The 23,647-nt window shown below is 37.0% G+C and overlaps 1 protein-coding gene across 1 annotated transcript in view; it reads left to right on the top strand.

The window, feature by feature from the left end:
- Positions 1-23,647, top strand: part of LOC129759743 (chondroitin sulfate proteoglycan 4-like) — a 49,511-nt gene that overhangs the window by 9,404 nt on the left and 16,460 nt on the right. The window contains exons 2-6 of the mRNA XM_055757263.1: positions 10,369-10,565; positions 10,647-10,877; positions 10,941-11,342; positions 11,412-12,670; positions 12,732-12,891. Of these exons, the coding sequence (XP_055613238.1) occupies positions 10,369-10,565; positions 10,647-10,877; positions 10,941-11,342; positions 11,412-12,670; positions 12,732-12,891 (2,249 nt within the window). The remainder of the gene's footprint in view (positions 1-10,368; positions 10,566-10,646; positions 10,878-10,940; positions 11,343-11,411; positions 12,671-12,731; positions 12,892-23,647) is intronic.

Below are 23,647 nucleotides of genomic sequence, written 5' to 3'. Positions count from 1 at the left end.
ATGTTTCCCCAAAGCATCAAATTCTCAACAGAGACGAAATAAATTTTTAAATCAATTTTTAAATAGTCTAATAATTTTCTGCAACCACGTATTACGTTCATAGGAGTCCTGTACTGGTTTTAAAAATATGAAATATGCCACATTCCACATAACAGAAAAAATAATCGAAAAAAAAAAGGAAAAAGTGATCAATTTTTCCCCGGATTACAGTACTAAGATAAGAAATGATTTACATCGTTCAATGAAAATGTTTTAAAATTTTTGTTCCTAAACTTCGTTCACACATAAAGAACGAAGAATTGAATTATTAAATTAATCTTTTTGATAGACAATATTTTTTTAAAGCACTTGGTATGTTTTGATATTATGGTTCTAAGCACCATGCAGTTAGCAACACGTTTTGTATTGTGCTAGCATAGCACATGTTCTGTTTTTGACTCACTCCTGCCTATTTATCACTTATATCCATTCGAATCGGTGGGGTGCAGCATCATTCACATTGCGCTGGTTCAAGAAACACATTGCATTTGTTTTTAACAAATAGCTACCATTTATGTTTTATGAAATGGGCCGGCCGGCTTGGTGGGTCTGTGTCATATGGTGTTATGTGGGATTTTCGATGACTTCCAGAATATTGTTCGCTCTTCAGTTCGTTGATCGACCGAGTATTTGAGTGCATCTAAATATAGATACGGCGATGTGTTCTAATGTGAAGCAGTTTACCCTAGCTTGGGATCGATGTCATCAAACTTTATGCTCGATCGCCTTCCAGCTGTCTGATAGACCCTTCATTCTTCATAAGTTTATTGACAGTCGTGTAAGAGTTTTCATAAATCAATAGAACTAATATCCATTCGATAAACGGCGTAAGAGTATAAAATATAAAAAATATATAGAAAAGTTTTTCAATTTAATGCGTATTTGATGAAAATATCACGTGATTTTTCTAATTGCTTTTTTATGCCAATTAAAACTCTTCGATTTTTTGGAAAATATAATTTCAGATGAAAATTGAAGCTTGAGGATCGACTTCTATTAGATCGATCTTCTTCATTTATAAAAGGGGAAGCTATCTCTTGTAAAAACACACTGACTTTCAAATTTCTGTCTACCTGATCCCAATAAAAAACGCTTCCAAAAACTCTCATGTTGGTATTCGATGTACCATCAAACGGGGCATCTTGCAACAACTGGGTTTGATGCAACATTTATATATCACAGCCTGAAGATTACTTAGATTTTTCCATTGAAACTCTGTTTGCAACATTACAATTTTTTTTTTCTCTATTTTGATCAGTTGAATGTCTTCTACATAGTTGTAGCCAGGGAATTGCCGTTTTAGATCAAAGGCAACGAAAATTCTGTAATTATTTTTCCGTTATATATAATTATATAAGATTTAATGAGATTTAAATTAAAAATGTTTGAAATGAAGAGGGTCTATATGTTTTTGTTATAACCAGAAAATAAAACCTCAAATATAAATTTCATGATGAACTTTTAATTGTAAGTCCCGATTTTGAATCCCATTCATTTTCTGAATAAATGGTAATTAACGCACTAGACAATTTCAACTAAGAATCACCTTTAACATTTTTCCATTTCAAGTCTACCACATTTTTTGAAACCGCGGTTTTCCTAATGAAAAAATTGTACATTGTGTACATTGTAAAACAGACGTAGAATTTTAAAATATTATGGATCAATAAATTCGATATAGAACGTTGTATGTCAAGAGACTAACTATTGTGTTCATTAAGAATTTTCAAAGTCAAGCTGTGATAGTTTGCATTAAAACTAACGCTGTTTGATATAAAAAAATGAATGCTTTGTTGATAGGAATTTAAAATCAGCTCCAGAATTGAAGAACACTTACTCACAATAATAACTTAAACTATTCCGTTATCATACAACCAAGGCCGGATTAAAGGGGGGGCAAAAGGGGAAATTGCCCCGGGCCCCCCAGCTCAGGGGGGGAGGGCGAGAGAAAAAAATTTTTTCACATTATTTTAATCATTACTACTTCAATTTCTTCAAATCAAAACTAGAAAATCGAAATGAAAACTTGAAATATAACAACTAATGTGGCCCCGTGAACTAATATCTTGAATAGTTTTTCTCTTACATAAGTTGAAGGGGCCCCCTAGAGTAAGCAGTGAAGGAGTTCTCCCGCAGTTTTCGGATAGAGAATATCAAAATCTTGGTATTAAGTTTCAAAATTTGCAGTCCAAAATCTGAACAAAACTAATGTAAACTGAATTCGAAAAAAAAAAAATCGACATATGAAGCATAACATCACAAATTATCTTTTTTTTCATCGAAACATGTCAGTCAGGATATTCTGTACAGAACAGGTAAAAAAAGAAAAACATCTTCATATTTTCATTACATAAAAACGTCTAGCACGATAATAATGTTTATTATTACGATAAATTTCCAAGTAATTGTCACTCCACTAAAATAGCAGCTAATTTTGCCAAAACTGGCTCACAGTGCTGAGAGAGGATAGAGAAGCTTTATTTGATAATTTTACCCGGGCAGTATCCGTGTTGATACCGGATATTATTATAACTTTTCACTTTTCAATTAATACTATTGATATTTCCGCTGGTTTATGAATTCTAAACCCTTTTCTCTACCTATCTTTGAAAATAAAATCTTTAAAAAAAATGTAGTTGGGCCAATCAACAGTACAGAGTTTCTTTTTTGAATTTCCATACCAATTTCTGTCTTAGACTTGAAATTCGTATTGAAACATTTTCAACTGATTTAACAAAAATGAATATCCTGAACTAAGCCTTTCATTTTCAAAATAAACATTTTCAAATTATCATAAAAGCGATCTCATAGTTTAGTTGCTAATATCATTGAGTGATTCTCTTAACTGAATATATCTATGTCTTTAGTCGTATCGTATTCCAGACTCAAGCCATTTCTATTTTCAAGTATTGTTTCTATTATTCAGTTACTTAAGATCAGTTTCATGATTTTTCTGAATATTGAAATTCCTTATCTGACTTTTTTCAATGATAACTGATTCTGTGTTTTTTAAACATTTAATCCCTTTTCTGATTTTTTTTTCAATTAATTATTTCCCTTTGGCTTTGAAGTCATCGAATAATACTGTTGTCTCATTTAGAATAACAATTTGATAACATTTTTTTTTATCTGATTAGAGTCATATACTTAAACATCTCATGAAAATGTTTTATTTTTGTGTTCGAAAGATATAAATTGAAATACACATTTGGTGCAATTTCGGCTTTGTCTCTGATTGTAACTTTGAATCTCTATTATTTTTATTAAATTTAATAGATATTTTTTCTTTACATTTGATTTGAAATCATGATTGAAATATTATTATATTGTTTTTTTATTTTTTATTTTTAAATCTATGTTTCTAATCTTCATAATACTTCCCAATTGTCATTTGGTAAATATTTCTCGATGAAGCACAAACCAGACGATCAATGATGAAATGAAAAACATTTAAAATATATATCCGGTCATTTTTCTCAATCAGAAAATTTTAAGTGATGAGAAGGGTTTGAAAAAAATTGAGAATTAGATTTTGTATTTCGCAGCTCAAATCAAAGCTTTCATTTTTGAGTAATTTCTAAATTCTTCCGCAATGATTGCACGTGATTAATTGACAATTTTTTTTTAATATACCAGAAACTATTCTCTACGCAAACAACATGGTTATTGTAAGACAGTATACTGAACTCACCTCTAGATCGTTTACACGTTTAAAATGTTTTATATTCTCTGGGATAGCGTTTGAAAAAAAAGTGAATCACAGCGGCCCTTTGAGAAAAATTACCCCGGGCCCCTCAATGGCATAACCCGGCTCTGCATACAACTATTTTATCGGCACGAGGAGATTGCTCGAAAAATCTTGGAGTGATTTTTAACTAGCTTGGATTCACAACAATCATATCGTTATAATCTATTTTCAGATTTTACATAAATGTTGATTGTTTCAATTCCAATCTAAGAATAGTACACAAGATAACAGTATTTTTGTTGTCTATGTTTTAATAACTGATTTTGAAAGATTTTGGCATCGGAAATTCTGATATATTGTCAGATTCTCTAATAAATTTTGAAATTTACCAATTTTTACATAAAACAGTCATTGGTGGGTGATCAACTTATATTTATGTACCTACTAGCTGACCCGTTGTACTTTGCTACACCTTCCGAAAATAAATGTAATTTGTAAAAATTTATTCAAATTTACATTTTAGAGAGCATTTTTTTAAATCAAACCTCATCATACTTCAGAACCAACAACTTTGAAATGAGAGTTGCAGCTGCAGTTCTGAATTGCAATTCAAAGATGGTATATATTATTTACTGAAACTTGATCTCTAAACTCGTTTTTCAAGAACTGAAATTTATACTCTGTACCCAAAAAAAAAAAACTTTTTAAATATGGTCCCTTCTTTGTAAAACTCTTTATCTTAAATTTACATGGGAGCTCCCCCATCTTTTCCAATTTTGTCCCCCACTGCTTGAAGAAGGTAGGCAAATTTAACCGGCTCGAGTTTACATAAATTACTAATTGAAAGAAAAAGATTCGCATATTAGAATTTATTGCAAATTTTACTTTATTGAGATAGAATTTTTAAAACCGATGAATAGCGTGAATCGAGACAGTTTTTTGAGTATATTACTAATATTCTGTATTATGAGCACTTCCAGCTCCTAATAAGCTTTAGATGGGGTATTTTATGGAGTTGAAAAACTAAGCTATAGAAATTTGAAAAAAAAAAAACGATGAAAAGGATTTTTAATAACCATTTTCAAACAGCTTTTTTCACCATCCTCGCCTACAAAGCAGTTTGAATATCTATCCTTTTTACTTATTTATGTTAAAAAATGTTTCGCCATATTCCAAACTCGTGGACATGAGACATTATAGCTTGAAGTTTTCCCAAACAACACTTATCATGATAATAAAAAATATATTAAATTTGTTATGTATTAAATACAGAGCAAATTTCTTTTTTTTTTAAATAAATTTACTACGGAAAAAAAATATAAATATTTAAAAAAATATCAGTTGCATCACTAAATAAAATCTTAACGTTTTTTTTATTTTCTTTTTGAAAGTCAAATATTTAAAAATGTTGGCAAAATCAAATTTCTAAGTTTACATTTTCCCGTATATTGGGGCAAGTGTCAATGCAAAGCTTATTTACAGATGCGTCAGAGTAATGGCTTTAAAATGGATTTAATACGTATTCCTGTTTTTTGTTCTACCAAGTTTCACTGATATATCTGCAGTATTCTTGCAGGATAAATTTATGTTTGTTACTCCACTTTTAACGAATGCTGTTCAAAGGGAATGACCTTCATTTACAAAGACATTTAAGAATTTTTAATATCCGCTTCAGTTTCAACATTCGGAATACCCCTTCTGGTCTTTCCAACATATTGAATCATTTTGAAGATGAATTTCTTAAAAGTTCGACGTTTTCCCTTGCCCCACCGCGTAAGTTGACAGGAGGGAATATTGTTTTTATCAATTTAAGGGTTTACTATAAATTTCTCAAAAATTTTGCGTCCAGTTGAATATCAGTTCTAAAGTCTCGCTTTTCAAAAACGAAGCGGATCAATAGTCTCTTTTATGCAGCTATGAAACACAAAAACACTTTTCATATTAAGTACGTACTTGAATTAGTATGTAATCAAAAAGTACGATGGTTTTTCAGAATTATTTGAAATAAAAAGCTCCCATATTCATTTCTAAATTCGTTTCCGTTGTGTATTTGGGCCGAAGTAACAATTTCTAGAAGAAAACATAATTTTTATTTTTTTTTAACAGAAAAAGTTGAACGTTTGAACATGTTCTAATATTCCTTGAATGAAAAGTCGAATGCACCTACATTAACACGAACTAAATATGGAAGTATTTTTGCAAATCTTTCAATTGGTTATGATTCGATTGATAAAATATCAATCCGTGTCACATCTAGGCGTCATTTATCACCACGTGCAATTAAGCAAGAAAAAACACATCTAGGTTGCATATCGCCCCCACGTGCATAAGAAACATAGGTACTTGGTTGAGAAACAGGCGCCTGTTTGTTAAATTAGTCCAGCGATCAATGAACAGTATGCTTTAGTTACTATCCACTTGTGACGACGTTTGCTTGACCATAGAGACGAAAAACAAACCCCTCAAATAAAAGAAAATCTCTAAAAATGGATGCCATGACTTTTCAATATTCAGATTTTGACAAAAAAAATGTACCTATATGTTTTATTCGATCGGCAAAATTTCAATCTGGGTCTCATCTAGGCGTCATTCATAACCATGTGCTGTACAAATGAGCTAGGAATCAAGTAGAAAAAAAAATCACATCAAGGTTTCATATCGCCACCCCTTGCATTGAAAATATTCTTGATTGAGAAATACGCGCCAAAATATTCCCACTGATCAGTATGCTATGCCATGGTCACTATCCTTTTGCGACGTTGGCTCGCGACGCCTCGACCATGGAGACGAAAAACAAACCGCCCAAAGGAAGAAAAAATCTCGAGAAAATGGATGTCATGACTTAAATTCGTTTCGAAAAACAACAAATTTTGTATGGAAGCTCCCCCTCCCTTAAGTCGGATGGAGTTTTGACTATTACAGAAACCATCCCCGGCCTCAAAAACCCTCAGATGCCAATTTTGACGATGATCGGTTCAGTAGTTTCCGAGTCTATAGGGAACAGACAGACAGACAAACATTCATTTTTATATATATAGATAGATGTACTATTTAGGATCCGGATTTGAACAAAAAAGTGAAACTAAGTTTTCTGAGACTTCGAAAATGATGATTATTTGGTAAAATGGATCACTTTCTCATTTTTACTGATTTTTAAGCTTTTCTAAGCACATGCCACGCGCATGTTAAAAAGCTGTATTCATTACGGAATCTTAACAAAACATCTTTTTAATCATTTAGCGTACAAAAATAACTATTCGATGCAGTTTTTTGAAAATTTTGTGAATTCCGCCTGAAGGCAAATGTAATCCTTAAATTTTTCTAAAATTAAATTTAAAAATGTAAAACCATTTTAAATATCACAACTTTTTTCAATTTCTGATATTAAAAAATTTAATTCATTTAACACCTTGATTGAAGACTGCAGACATCATTTCGATATAAAATTTCTAAGAAATTTCATCAAATTTCTGGATTTTCTAAGACTTGAATACATCAAAAAGAAAACTAATATATTTTTCTCCTGAAGTCATAATTACTCGCAGTCATCTAAAGAGTTAAGACCATCGATTTAAAACGTTTATTTCCATAACCTTTGTTACATTTTACAGTATTTTTGGGGGGGTTCCAATTTATTGAATGATTTTTTACGTATTTCCAAATGTAAATCTTCAATCTCAGAATCTCAGGGCTGAAATAATGAAATTAAATGCATATTTAAATTCAGCATTCCAAATAAGTCAAAATCCGCTGTTAAATTTTACGCAGCAAGAAAAAAAAAATATGTAAATTTCATAATGGCTTGTTCTATCAAAAGTTAATGCTAAATTTCATGATTTTTTAAACTTCGCATGGCAACAAAATACACACGTTTCGAATTATATTAGAGCTAAATCGAATAATTTTTGGGCGCTCAGTCTAAATATATTTTTTTGTTTCAATAAGCTCTTGATTCTTAGATATTTCCAAAAATTATATTTTTAATAATATGTATAAATTTATTAAACAAATTTTTGCACTATTTTGGCAAAACTGTAGAACATCACAAATTTATAAGAAAATAATGTTTTAAAATCAAGAGTCATCTTTTCCAAAAACTACGAAAAATATTCCTCTGAGAAAAAAGTGATTAAAGATTTTTTCCTAGTTTTTTTTTTCTCCAAATATATCAAAAATGGGAATTTTTACGGAAATTAAAACAAGCTTTAAATAAAATTGAATGTTTGATATTTTTAATATGATTGAACATTTCGCAAACTTCAATCAAGCTGTTGAATGAATTTGAATATTCAATATCAAAAGACCAAATCTTCCACAATCTGTGTTTGAAGCTTAGGTGCAAAAATGCTGTTCGCCTCTGTTGTTTCTTAAAAATGGTTTTGAAATATTAGGAATAATGTGCCTTTTAAGAGTTGAAAAAAAAACACACTTTTTTCATAAATTCATTTAATTCGTCCTCAACTGAAAAAAGTTGAAAATATAGAATAGGAGCTTCAAATTCAAAATCATATCAATGACACTAAAATGGCCACAATGAGATATGAATATCTGAATTGAAAAAATATCACGATATTTCCGAATCACTATTCAGAAAAATATAACAGAATCATAAAAATATTATCGGAGTTTAAAAATCACGTTTCAAATCATAGCTTTCACTTGGTCAAAAACTTATCTCAAATATTTGTTTATCGAACGCAAAATTAAATCATTAGGGGAGAGTGGGGATGCTTGATCCCCTTTTCTTATTTTCACCATATCTTTTTGGAAAAATTTAGCAACTCGCCGTCTTTGACATTTTTTGACAGCTTGTAACTTCAAGTTTCTATGCTCCAAAAATTAGAACGATACAGGAACCCGTTGATGAACTAGAAGCATTTTCGTGGGAGTAAAAAAATTGCGATTTTTCTGAAGTTAGGGGAGACTTGATCCCCTATTGAAGGAGACTTGATCTTTTATTCAGGAAGCCCAAATCCTTGTATAAAAATCAAACAAAACCCCAAAATAGAATGTTAATTGAATATTTTGGCCATGTTTGTTCTCATTTCACAATTTATAGCAGACATAAGAAGAAAATTCTATAACTTTGTCTCAACGCTAATAACATTGCATACTTAAAGGCGCTATTTTTTATAATAAAGAGAAAATTAATTATTTTTGCTTTTTTCTCCTGACAAATGTTTGATAAATATTAGTTTTTGGATAAATATTAGTAATTTCGTAATCAGCAATCATAACGATCAATTCAGAAGAAGAATATGCCGTTTGGAAGGGGGATCAATTGTACCCAACTCTAGGGGATCAACTGTACCCATAATCAACATTTTAGAAAACTTTTTCTGAAAAAAGTTGAGAGTTTTCAATTGCTTTGAAAATATGGCATTATGAAGTTCATTTTACGCTCGAACGATTGATACATTGGAACAAATATTTTTTTCATAATTTTCCCATGTAAGGAACATTTTAAAGTGATGAAAAAAGATCTTCAAGTTACATTATGTGAAATTTTTCAAACAAAGTTCAATTACTCAAACAATTATTTTGTTAAAAAATTTTAAACTACAAGCATTGTTATTTTTCTCATTTTGGCATATTTTTCTAGAACATTTGATCTTTGTAAGACACTCCAGTTTCGAGATATAGCTATATCCTTATTCTCCCCTAAATTTTTCTGTAGTAACCTCGAGTTTATATGAAGAATATATGGAGGTGTTCAAAATTTCTAAAATAATCTTAATAATCTTAATAAATTCGCTTGGAAGATTATAGATTCGTTGATTGGAGTTGGAAAATCGTAGGATATCGAAAAAAAATATGTAGAAAATGGGTTGTAGTTTGAATTTCTTCTTTTATTTTGATTTAATTCAATGAGATCAATTAGGAGGAAGCAGTGGCATGGAAGCGCCAATAATGAAAAGCAGTTTTTAGGATGGTGCAGGAATCAACATTTTGCACGAAACTGAATCTCAAATTCTCCGGAATAATTAGACCGATTTAATCGCTTTTTCCAAGGCTAAAGTATCGATGCAAAAAATCGGAATTTGAGTTCAAAAGATCGATCTCGCAAAGATCGATCCAAGATCGACCAATCCTTGGTGACAAAAGAAGAAATTGATATTTTTTGAAAATTTTTGTTCAAACAAAACCAAAAAAATACTGCAATAGGTGTTTTTATGTGTTCTAGCCTTAATAGCATCGAAAACTTATCATAAAGTAGCAGTTTTCCTACGTTTTGATAATATTTTTCATTTAAAACGAAATTTGTTGCAAGTTACCCCTTATCACGAGTAGGGTGAAAATCGAATGTTTTTAGAAAATTTAAAGTTACTGAAGAAACCAATCATATTTTTGACTTCATCAATTTAATGTCCCATCAACCTTTAAAGTTTTGATGGATAAATCATACGATTATCTGTTGACATAAGTGTTTTAGAATCCATTGAATTTGAAAAGGGTTGCCCCAGTTGACGGTAATCAAAATTGTATCTTCAAGATATCAAGATCGATCAATTTAATACCAACTTGTTTATTTGATTTTAGTAATCATATTTTGGTGATAATTAGTTTAAAAAAAACCCAATGATCATAATTATCAACTTATTTTAATGATTTTTTTTTAATATCCTTCTCCTAATTATCAGTATCCTTCTATGGAGCCAGCCACATCGCGATGCCCTTGCAAGAAGCGAAAATTTCCACCAACATCCGGCTGCGGTTCCGTTCCCGTCAGGATAATGCCCTGATTCTGCTGACCGCCGGCAGAACCGACTACTCGCTGCTCAGCATCGATGGAGGTCGCATACGGTTTAGTTTCAAGATCGATGACTATCACACCGATGTAAGTTTGTTTGGCACCTGGGTTTCTGTAATCGATATGAAAGATATTTTATTTTTTAATTTGATTTTTATATTTCAACAGTTATGGTCTCCGGTAACGTTAAAATTCAACGACCTTCAGTGGCATGACATATCGATTTCACGATATGCGGCCAATTTAACGATGCAAATTGACGAGTATTTTACTACCAAAACACTTCCCACAAATGTGACGGAGTTGAACGTTCATTTTGGAGTGTTCATCGGGGGAGTTGGAGCGTATTCGGCACCGTATCTGGGATCGCTGGAACATTTCAGAGGATGCATTGCGGATGTGAGTTTAAATTTTTTGTTTAAATTTTTAAGATCATACTTATTTCTTATTTTTTTTTTTAAGATTTTCTACAACAATATAAATATCTTCAAGAGAGCTCGCGAACGCACGGGACACGTAACCAACGAAAGGGTTTCATGGATTTGTGCTCCGGAATTTGATGCAGACGTGAGTACGCCTATAAGCTTTTTGGATGACGAGAGCTATGTCATCATCCAGAAGCCGACTTCCCGTTCCGGCGACCGATGGAGTATGGAGTTTAGAACGAACGAGCCCTTCGGTATGTTGCTGAGTAATATTCCAACTAGCGCCCGGTATGACTTCATGGCGCTGGAAATCGTCGAAAGTCAGGTGCGACTTTTGGTGGGGAAAGGTTCCAATGCAGTGGAGCTGATCCCGGATAGGAATGTTTCCGACGGAAAGTGGCACAATATTTCGATAACCTACAGTCCTATGCTTGTCGATGTAAGTATTGGCAGAAGTTTTACCATTCAGAGTCACTCTGCTTAACATTGAATTTCTATTTCCTTCCAGGTAACTGTAGACGATGTAACGAACACTGCAACGTTTGCTAACGGTAGCAGTTCTGTGATCGAGCTGGAGGATGAGTTTTTCATAGGAGGTTTCGATCACCGGAAGAAGCGCAAAGCATTTCTGAAGGGAGCTCGAGCCACCGAATCGAATCTGAAGGGCTGTATCCGGGACATTGTTTTGGATGATCATGTTGTTGGATTTCCCAATTTTAAGGTTACCCACGGCGTGACGGTCGATTGCGTTTGGCGCTATCCTTGTATCGAGAAACAACCCTGTATTCCATCTGGCCGTTGCCATCATCAGGGAATCAACGATTTTATTTGTGCCTGTGACCAGGCCTATTGCATAAAGGCAGATTATTCCGAAAGTTATAAAATATTTTCACGATCGGATCTGGTTCTCGAGAAAGAGTTGATGTTCATTAGTCCATTGGAAGTGATGGAGGGAGGCATCACATTTCTATCGCCCAAAAATATCGAAGTGCTGTTCGATTACGTCAAATCGGGAATACAGGAAGCTGGGATAATTTTTCACCTTATTCAACCTCCCAAACATGGGAAAGTAACAATCCATTCATACGGAGCGGAAGGAAACTCCACTGCAACTCAAATGAAATTTTTCTCCCACATCGATCTTACTACCGATAAAGTTAAATACACGCATAACGGAGCTGAAAGTTTGAATGATCACATGACCATAGATATGCAGATAGTTTCCGCCAACAGGAATAATCTCCCAAAATATCTGGAAGGGAAGCATCGTTTCGTGCTGCACGTCAACGTAACACCTGTCAATGATCCTCCGGTTTTGAAACTTCCTGCAAATAAACTGCTTCGAGTAACCCAAGGCATCCCGAAACCAATAGGACCGGAACTTTTGCAATCTGAAGACCCCGATAGTCCTCCGGAGTCACTCATCTACACAGTCTTGATGAATCCTAACTCCGAAGCACAGCAAGGTCGGTTCGAACTAAATGGTCGATCGGTTGCAACATTTTCGCAATCGGATGTAAACAACGGGCTAGTTTCGTACCTGATCAACATCCGTGGTTCCGATGATGCATCGTTTGATCTCAACATTCAAGTTTCCGATGGTATGGAGACAAGTCCTGCAAGTGCCATTCGAGTTTCGGTACTACCGTTGCAGTTGCGAATGATGAACAACACCGGATTGGTGCTGATTCACAAGTCTTCAGCATTGATAACACCCTACAATCTGTCGTTTGTACCGAATTCAGAAGAGGAAAATGTTGATATCAGGTATTTTTTTGTTGAATTTCTACATGTACAGAAACTTTCATAATCCTTAATTTTTTTTTAGATTCGATGTGGTGCAAGCTCCGATTTATGGAAATCTTCAGAAACTGCGAACGGTTGATTCTTCATGGATTGGTATCGATTCTTTCAGCAGCAGTCAGCTTCTATTGGAGCAGATTCGTTACCTTCACTCCTCCGAAATGCCACAGCATGATGAATTTAAGGTAAATATTGCACAAATCCTCACTGGCAGCCTTCTTTAATTCCAATCACTTGAGTGATCATTGGTTTTAAGTACACTGGATTCTTTTTTTAAACGATTGTTGTGTTCGTGCAAAAAAAGAAATCGTTTAAAAAAAGTTCAAAACAATCGGGCTAAATTCATCGCTCATTTCGAGTAAAGTGGCCAACTTGGACTGCAAATCGATCATTTCCAGCCAGGTAGACCATTCTGGGGTGATTTGAGTGAAAATGGGAAGCTCAAAGATTTGTTTTCGATTGATCTGTTTTGGGTTATAAGCCACGGTTGTTCCGGAACTTCCGCAAAGTCTGTAAGTGGCCATTCCGGCCTTGTTTCTGTCGGGAAGCAACGTCCGAACCAATTTACCATCCAGGAGTGGTTTGGTTAAAAGCGGGAATGTCTACAATCTGTTTTTGACATGTTCGTAAATCGTCTTATTCCGAGAAAATCGTTTAGAAAAAATCGTTTAAAATAAAACCGCGTAAAATAAGATCGTTTAAAAAAAGAATCCAGTGTAGTTTTAATTAGATTAAATAAGTGTTAATGAGGTCAAATCCAAAAGCTGCCTCGTAAGTTCTACTTCAGGAAGACGGTGGCACAGTTAAAATCGCTCCAAGTGGCGTCTGTATGCATTTTTCGACGCGATACCACTGCTTCCTGACAACCAAAACAACTGAGTGAGGACAGTTTGGCGGATTAATGTCCTTTGGAACAAAATGGACAAAATTGGCCTCATAAAACTCAAGGAAAAGTGACATGATGCCAAATCTGGCCAAAATAGCGGAGTTTCTTCGTGCTACTGCAAGCACGGCAAAAGGCGCTCCTCGAGACACTCAGAATTGTAGATCTCTCGAGAGGATTACTCCTCAGTCCGCAAGAGCAGATGGCCTGCCAAACGAGATATTTGGAGGCGAACGACATTTTTTCTTCCTCAATTGGTCTTCCACATCAAACTTGTTCTTGCCGGTGAAAAACTCTAACCCCGGAATTTGCTTAAAATCGGCTTTAATATACGTTTCGTCGTCCATCACACAGCAGCCATACTTTGTCAGCATCTTCTCGTAGAGCTTCCGTGCCCGAGTTTTAGCCGTCGATTGTTGCCGCACAGCGTGGTTTGGGAAGTTCTGTACCTTGCATGTATGTAGTCCAGCTCTCTTCATTGCATTCTGTACGTTACTCACGGCTTGAGACGTTGGGATTTGCTTTAATCATCAGCTTCACCTTTCCCTCCGTCTTCTTGTTCTCCGATCCCAGTTTTCTTCCAGTTTTTTTTGCCGTGGTCTAACGTCAACCGCTCTTGGAGCCGCTTCAACACTCTGGAGACGGTTGAAAGGTGAATGTTCAACATTTTTCCCAACTGCCGGTGCGACAGGTCAAGAAATTTCAAGTGTTTGGAAAGATTTTGTTCTCTCGACTCGCGTTTGTCTACCTCCCCGCGGTGCCGGCTAGGGTGCGAATAACCTAAGTGGAGATCGGGTACCCAACCCCGGTGGATGCTTTGGTCGCATGCAGACTGAGAAGGTGGCCGCACGCGTCTGTTCCCCAGGTCAGGGGCGGCGTGCAACAACAACCGAGCGTCTGTTCTCCAGGTCAGGGGCGGCTCAAACAGCGTCTGTCTTGCAGCAAGCGGCTGAATTTATGAAATGCGGCTCCCGCCAGCTAAGTCCAAGATGGCAGCCCCATCGCGGGATAGGGACTTTAGGCTAACAACCTACTGCTCCCGATTTGAAATTGTTACGGAATCCGAAAGAAATGACCGACCTGGAACTTTAGCGACGACTTTAAGCATGAAAACACGGACACGAATTGGAACTTGGAATGTTTTAACCCTTGCCCAACAAGGCAAACTGGAGCAACTTGCTAGAGAGGCTAGCCGCCTCAAGCTTGAAATTCTGGGACTGAGCGAAGTCCGTTGGCCTAATACTGGAGAACACAAGACACAATCCGGGCAAGTCCTGCTTTACTCTGGCATACGAGGAGAACATGCTACTCGGGAACGAGGAGTTGGTTTCCTGTTAAGCCCGCAGGCCTACGCGGCCCTCATTAGATGGGAACCGATAAACGAAAGAATAATCGTAGCCAGATTTAGAACACGGGTTAGAAACCTTACAATGGTCCAGTGTTATGCGCCAACTGACGTTGCCGACTTGCAGGAGAAAGAGCAGTTTTACAGTCAACTGAACAGCGTGGTTGAGAGAATTCCGAAGGGTGACATTCAAATCCATTTGGGCGACTTCAACGCAAAGATTGGCTCCGACAATCAAGACCTTGAGCGCATCATGGGGCGCCATGGCCTAGGACAGATGAGCGAAAACGGAGAGCTTTTTGTAGAATTTTGTGGCAACACCAACATGGTGATCGGTGGATCGCTCTTCCCCCATCGACCAGCACATAAGGTCACTTGGGTATCCCGAGATGGCCGAACAGAAAATCAAATTGACCACATCAGACGAAAATGGAGAAGGAGCCTTCTTGATGTCCGCAACAAGCGAAGCGCAGACATTGCACCTGACCATCACCTCGTCCTTGGCGAGATACGACTGAGAGTTGCACGTGTCCAACGGCGCGAGGAGAAAGTCGGGTGTCGATACGACGTCCGCCGGTTGGAGAATCCAGAGGTGAAAAGGGCATACGTTGAACAGCTAGAATCCCGAGCCTCGGAGCTGCCGACAGACGGAACAGTCGAAGAACAGTGGTGTGGAATCAAGAATGCCTTTATCACGACGAGCCATGGTAAAGTCTGCTTCATTTAATATTGGAACAAATTCTTTTGCTCATTGTGGCGCTCCTAGTGGACGGATTTGGAAACTTTTTTCACCCACGTGTCGGGAAATTCATTACCTTTCACCATGTATTTATGTCATAACACCAAACGATAGCATTTTGTAAACAACCGCCATGGAAGCCGAACGGAGAGATCAAATTGTGCACAGTTTTCTTACGAGTACGAGTACGAGAATTTCTTCGAAACAGCAATGAATAATTTTTTTAATTTTTTTTTATGAAAGAGTAAAGAAAGTGCTACATTTGTATGAAAAACAAATTATGAATTCGTTAATAAATGACTGAACTACACGCAATTGTTTGTGTTCCAATATTAAATGAAGCAGACTTTACATCCGTCGAACTTGGTCAGCACTTGGTCGTACAGCTTTCGAGCACGGATTCTGGCCACATTGTTCTGCTTCAGCGTCCGATTTGGCTGTTTGCTGGCTCGGAATGACCTTATTCCTTCCCGGAGACGAATTCGTCGCACCGTACTGTGAGCGGCCTGGAACTTATTGGCCAAATCGCGGTCTGAAAGATTGGGATTCCTCTTAACGGCCTTGATGACTTTCCCACGCAGTTTCCGGTCGACAGTTCCACTCCGACGCTTCGAATGCGGCTTCCGAGCCTTCGTCAATGTTTCCTTGTACTGCTTGATAACACGCCATACGGTATTTCTGGGCATTTTAAGCTGTTTAGCTAGCTTCGATGCCGACAACAATGGATTTTCAAGAAAACTGTGCACAATTTGATCTCTCCGTTCGGCTTCCATGGCGGTTGTTTACAAAATGCTATCGTTTGGTGTTATGTCATAAATACATGGTGAAAGGTAATGAATTTCCCGACACGTGGGTGAAAAAAGTTTCCAAATCCGTCCACTAGGAGCGCCACAATGAGCAAAAGAATTTGTTCCAATATTAAATGAAGCAGACTTTACTCTCGGTAAAGTTTGTGGAAGAAGGAGTGAATGGATGTCGGATGAAACTTGGAGGATGGTCGATGATCGGAGAAAGGCGAAAGTCGGAATTGAGCAGGCATGTACCGGGTCAGCCAAAGCAGCCGCCCGCTTACGATATGCGGAGCTGGAAAAGGCAGTTAAACGAGCTTGTAGACGAGACAAGAGAGCCTGGACAAACTCCCTAGCCGAAGAGGGGGAAAGAGCCGCCGCCAATGGAGATATCCGATTACTTTATGACATTTCTCGCCGCCTCAGTGGTGCAAGGACTAATGCAAGAATGCCGCTGAAAGACCGAGCAGGTCAGTTATTGACCGATCGAACAGATCAGCTCAAACGATGGACTGAGCACTTCGAACAACTCTTCCGAGTCACGAATAGCGATGCCCAACAGAACCCGCAGCTCCAAGCGCCAACAGTGAGTCGCATAAATGGCGTCAGCTCGGAAGCGCCCTCGCTGGCTGAAATAGAAGCGGCAATCAAAAACATTAAATCCAACAAAGCACCTGGGATCGATTGCATCGCTGCTGAAATGCTGAAAGCCGACCCTGCCCTATCAGCACAAATGTTGCACCGTCTTTTCGCTGACATCTGGGATACTGCAACATTCCCGGCCGACTGGATGCAGGGTATCCTCGTAAAGGTTCCGAAGAAAGGAGACCTGACAGAGTGCGGTAACTGGCGAGGCATAAAGTTGATCTGTACAACCCTCAAAGTACTCTGCAAAGTGATTCTGAACAGGATCCAGGAGAAAATAGACGCTACACTCCGACGGCAACAAGCTGGATTCCGATCCGGACGATCATGTGTGGACCACATCACAACGCTACGAATAATACTGGAACAAATCAACGAATTCCAGGACTCTCTTCTGCTGATGTTCGTTGATTTCGAAAAAGCATTCGACCGACTTAACCATGAAAACATCTGGGCGGCTCTAAGGCGACGAGGGGTCCCAGAGAAACTAGTCCATCTCATCGAAGCACAGTATGAGGCATTTTCGTGCAAGGTCTTGCACGACGGTGTCTTGTCCGAACCAATCCCGGTAACTGCTGGAGTGAGACAAGGATGTATTCTATCACCGCTACTTTTTCTAATCGTAATGGATGAGATTCTGATTGGATCGATTGACTGTGCACCGAACCGAGGATTGCCGTGGAATCCTTCAACAATGGAGCAACTGAACGACCTTGACCTGGCTGACGATATTGTTTTGCTCGCCCAAACACAACCAGATATGCAGAGCAAACTCGACGACCTCACCGAAAGTTCCAAGGCAGCAGGTCTCAAAGTCAATGTCGGAAAGACCAAGTCGATGGAGATCAACACAGGAAATCCCTCCAGTTTCATGGTAGCTGGGCAACAAGTTGAGAAAGTGGAGTGCTTCCAGTATCTTGGTAGCCAGATTACGCCTGATGGTGGTACCAGAAAAGACATCGAAACACGGATCAGAAAGGCCAGATTTGCGTTTGCGAGTCTCCGAAACATCTGGCGGTCACGCCAGATCTCTCTACGAACAAAAATCCGAATCTTCAACTCAAACGTCAAATCCGTATTGCTGCACGGGTGCGAAACTTGGTGCACATATGCGGTAACGACGCGAAAACTGTAAGTATTTGTAAACCGCTGCCTGCGGAATATCATCCGCGCTTGGTGGCCTGGCAACTGGATCTCGAATGAGGAACTACATCGCCGGTGTCATCAAAAGGCGCTAGAAATCGAGATTCGGGAACGTAAGTGGAGATGGATTGGGCACACGCTGCGAAGAGATGAAAACGAGATTTGCAGAGAGGCGCTAGATTGGAATCCAGAAGGTCATCGAAGAAGAGGCAGACCCAGAAATTCGTGGCGGCGAAGCCTAGCCGCTGAAATCCGAACTGTCGACGAGAATCTTGACTGGGACCAGATGAAGACGCTGGCTCCGGATCGTCAACAGTGGAGGTCTTTTACCACGGCCCTATGCACCGGAGGATCGGCGCGGGATCATTAAGTAAGTAAGTACTCGCGTTTGTTCACCTCCATTTTCGTTGAATCGAGAAACACGACTTCGAGTTTGACAGCATGTAAACAATACACATCGAGGAGAAAGTGTGCAAAATTTAGTTGATTTTTACCCAATGGTAAAAACGTTTAAAATGAAGCAATTCGCTGAAGGAATGCTATAGCAAAAAAAACGGTGTCCACACGCATACGCTAAGGGATGATATTAAAGATTTGTTGGATAATTGCAGCAAGTTTTGAGTCAGCACTCCTCTAGCAAATTCCGGGCCCATTTCTTCGATCCTTATTTAGCGGGTGCTAACATCACACCCAAAGCAACGCTGTGATACTCAAGAGCCAGATTGCGATCCGTTGTTTCTGCCGGAGGACGTTTCATGAAGATGGTAGACTGTCAGTACTTCATTTCTACACCGATCTATTCGTTGTCCACCTTCAGGTGCCCGTTAATGAAGCAAACTAACCAACTGTCTTCATTGATAATCGGGATCTGGATAATATCTTGCTGGAGGGTAGAGCACCGTGTTCCGTCTTGTAACTTGTGCCCTCTCAAGTCAGCTAATGTCGGCAGATGTGTCATCGATCAAGTTTTTTTTTCAAATTAGCAGATGATATTTATTTCATAAGCGCTGATGTGGTCTAGTGGATAGGCTGGCGCGAGTCTGGTAACCCAGGCGTACTGGGTTCGATTCCCGGTATCGGCAAGAAAAACTTTTGGGTTCGAATCCCATAAGTTTGCCGACAGGTAAGATGTGTTTCATTGTATAAATAATCATATATTTCAGAGAGAATGCATCTGGGGTTAATCTGAAGAGACTATTGCAAGCGGAGTGGATTGCCAACCATTGTAGGTCTCTGAAGGTAGGATGCCTTCCCTTGACGAACCATCGGCCGTGGAAGCCTGAGAAGCAATTCGAAGGCCAAGCCACACAGACATAGGCTGGACCTTGCTACCGATGGGGGAACCATACATACATACATTAGCAGATGATATTTATTTCATGACAAATATTCAGTAAAAACCTTAATGAACTTACGTTCCTCTAAAAGGTTTAAGTAATAGTGAATAAAGATAAGACTTAAGTGTTATCATGCTTAAATTAAATTAAATTAACCGCTCTAAATTAGTTTTGAAAAAATGTTTAACACGAGAGTTAAATAAAGGTACATTATTGCTATTTCTTATATCTGTTCTAAGACGGTTGTACATATTTGGACCTGTTGTGAGGAGTCTCCTTTCTCCAACTCTAGTTGATGCATTTTCAACAAAGAGCCTATCGACAAACCGGGTGTTATAATTATGCGAAACGTGTTGTACATCGAAGTTATGATGGATATTCTTGATCTTAACTATCCGGTGCATAATTAATAAAGTTTGCAAGTCCCGCATGCAACTTATTGGCAAAATATTATGTAGTGGCATTTTATACAATTCTAAGGTGGGATAAAGGTAGGGAAGTTTAAATATTGATTTTATACATCTATTCTGCTGGACTTTCAATGTAGATAAATTTGATACGTTTGTGTGACCCCAGGCACTTATCGCATATGTGTATCTACTGTGTACAAAACTGTGATAAAGCTTCTGTAGAACATGCCTTGGCATGAAATATGAAAACCTGCGAATTATTCCACAAATGGGAGCACAATTTTTAATAACGTTCGATATATGTGGCTTCCAAGATAAACTATTGTCTAAATGTACACCCAAATATTTAAAGCTAGAAACTTCTTCTACTTCGTTTTGCTTATGGATCAGGGGGGAATGCGGTGGTATTTTAGTTTTGATTCCTCGGAAAATTATGAATTTTGTTTTATCGGTGTTCAATGTTAATAAGTTATTTTGGAGATAGTTATCTACAATATCGAGGTCGTTCTTCATTTGATTAATTGTTGTTTCAACATCCTTATTGGAGTATTCTAGAACCGTGTCATCAGCGAAGAGTTTCGGGATACCATACAGAGGAAGCTTTGGCAAGTCATTCACATAAATGAGAAAGAGTAATGGCCCTAAATTGCTACCTTAGGGCACACCAACAGTTAAAGGTAGTTGAGAGCTTAAGGTGTCTTTAATCCGGACAACTTGTTGTCGATTATGAAGATAGCTTCGCATGAAGTCGTTGACTACGCCTCGTATGCCATACGCTTCTAATTTTTTCAGTAACAGATCATGATCTATTGTGTCGAAGGCCTTCGATAGATCTAGAAACAATGCAGCCGGTATCTCCTTCTTCCTGTCTAAGTTGTGTGAAACACTGTTCACTAGTTCCAGAACAGCAATCTCTGTAGATCCACCTTTACGAAATCCATGTTGCTGTTCGTAGATAAATCTTTCACCCTCGAGAAATTCCATCAACCTTGATGCAATCAGTTTCTCGAAAACTTTACTAAAGGCGGACAGCACAGAAATCGGTTGATAGCTATTAAGGGATTTGGGATCTCCAGACTTGAATACCGGACGAACGACGGGAAGCTTCAAACATTCGGTATACTTGCCCATCGACACGCTTTCGTTGAAGGACGAGGTAAGAAAAGGGGCTAGTTCCTTTTGGTAAGTTTGCAGTGCTGAAATCAGGAAGGAATCCTCACCAGGAGCTTTTCCAAGATCCAGTTTGGATATAATCGTCGTGACTTCCTGGACTGCGGTTGGCTGGAGATATATTGAATTTCTAATTCGCTTGATAGTGCCGTTTTCGTTGATATTCCCAATCGATTGGTGTTGGTTTGCTAGATGTTTTCCAATTGAGGTGAAGAAATCGTTGAAAGCATTAGCCACGACTAATGGATCATCCACAGAATCGCCCTTTATATTCAGTACTAGGTCATCATGTTTTAAGTTCTTTCCAATTAATTCATTTATTTGTTTTCAAAGCAATTTCGCGTTGAAGGTACTCATCAGTTGTTCGTAGTATTCTATTTTCGTCTTCCGTTTTAAGCTCTTCAGTTTTTTATTAACCCTTCATTTCATGATTTTTTATTTTTTCTTGAAAAAATTCTCAATAGTGCGCAATGACGAGTACATGAAGGGAAAAATAATGAAAATATATAATTTTCACACATTTCGAGTATTTAGCCAAAATATTAATTGTTGCAAATTTGCAACAACATGAAATGGTTATACCTTTTTGTTCCTCATACAAGACAGCTAGATATAAATGTTTACTCTTAGTTTATCTTGCACTAACCACAGTTTTAGCTCAAAAACTGCGTAAACCTAGTGTCTGGACACCATTTAGATGGGGGTAGAACCTATGTATGCTGGTTATCCACCATGGGTGCATGGATTCACCGCAGTTCCTACCTAAGTATATGCTTACATGCATTATTGAGACTAATTAGATCGACACAGATCCAGTTCTTTTTCAGTAACTTCATTTTTTTGTGTAAGATTTTATGTGGTTTTATGAGCTTCGTGTTCATGGTTTTTTAGCGCAATACACAACAATCTAAAAAAAAGTTCATTCTCGGCTGACAACAACGAATTATAAAACCATTTATAATAGAAAAAGTGATTGTTGTACATGGTATACTTAATTTCAAAGAACCAACTAACTTCAAAATCAGGGAATACAAATTGTTGAAGAAACAATTTGAATTGTTTATTGAAACACCAATAATAAAAAAAAAAAAACTAAAAACAATATTTCAAATATTCCTTAATAAAGAAAACCGATAGATAAAATACCTTCAAAATGCACTCATATAACTTTTGTTGATTTTTTTTAATCATAGCTTTATTTATTAAGGCATTTTACTTATAAGTTTCATTTTGCCGAGGGGATCACTATTTAATCCATGTTAGTAGAGGAAGGAGCCGTAAGAGTTGCGGTGACTCAACTGTTAGCTTTTTCTTCTGATTTGGAAGAGGGAAGGGGAACGTTTAGGGTTCAATATCGAAAAAGGTTTTCCGATGGTACACATTCAGAAGAGTTAACGGAATTATTAATAAGTAGGACTAAAATGAAACTGCTATTTCACCACCATGCACCGTTTCCTTATCACAGTCGTTCTGAAAACATTAATACTGTAAACATTAATACTGTTTAAATGATAAAAAGTAATTGAAGCACATTATGGAACTCATGTTACAAACTAGGGTACTACATTGTATAATGTTGAGAACATGTTATGCATTTGTTCTTCAAAATTCAATGTACTAGTATGGAAAAAGTATGTTAATAATTAATTTACTAAAAATGCAAAAATATTTATTTCGAACCCAGAAAATCTTTCCCGGGGATCACAATATAATATTAAAAATCATAGAAACACAGCGCTTGTTGTATTTGAAAAATTAAAGATTCAAACTATTACTACAAATACTTCAACTACTCAAAAGTCACAAATTTGTACTAAATGTGACCCTTTGGAAATATATTATCGAACTTAATAATCTGAGAATACATTTGAAAACAAACTGAGGCAGAAACTGCAATGAATCCGTGCACCCATGGTGGATAACCAACATTCAACATACATACATATGTGACCCTTTGGAAATACAATTTTTCAACATTTATGCAGGATTTCTAACGAGGTTTCGTAATTGATGCCATTTTTTTAACTTTATGATACGAATGGTTGATGATCTAGTCAAAAGAATTTTTCACTGTTTTTTCCCATATTTCTACAGTTAGTAGCCATTTTGTTCAGTTAGAGGCTAATGTATCTGCATTATTTTTAAAAATGTCTCGATAACATGATAATATAACATTAAAATAATAATACTTTCATCGGGACACATATACACTGTTTAAACGATGAAACTTTCGAAAACACACTTTGTAGCCCATATACGTAACTAAAGGTGCTACTGTTGCATGATGTTGCAAATTTGCTACAATTAATAAAAGGCCATTATATCAGACAAAAATAAAAAAAAAATCTACACAATAACCAATTGTGTTAATTGCATTACTGAAAATGCGAAAATATTTTTTCCAGTCAATTTTTTTTCCTCGGGGCGAATTGGACTAGGTCAAAGTTCTGAAAAATAAGCCTATTTTAACATTTCATATTT

The sequence above is a fragment of the Uranotaenia lowii genome, unplaced genomic scaffold (genome assembly GCF_029784155.1).
Source record: "Uranotaenia lowii strain MFRU-FL unplaced genomic scaffold, ASM2978415v1 HiC_scaffold_26, whole genome shotgun sequence".
NCBI classification, from domain to species: Eukaryota; Metazoa; Arthropoda; class Insecta; order Diptera; family Culicidae; genus Uranotaenia; species Uranotaenia lowii.
Note: the sequence above shows the minus strand (reverse complement) of the source record. Positions and strands in the feature narration are given on the sequence as shown.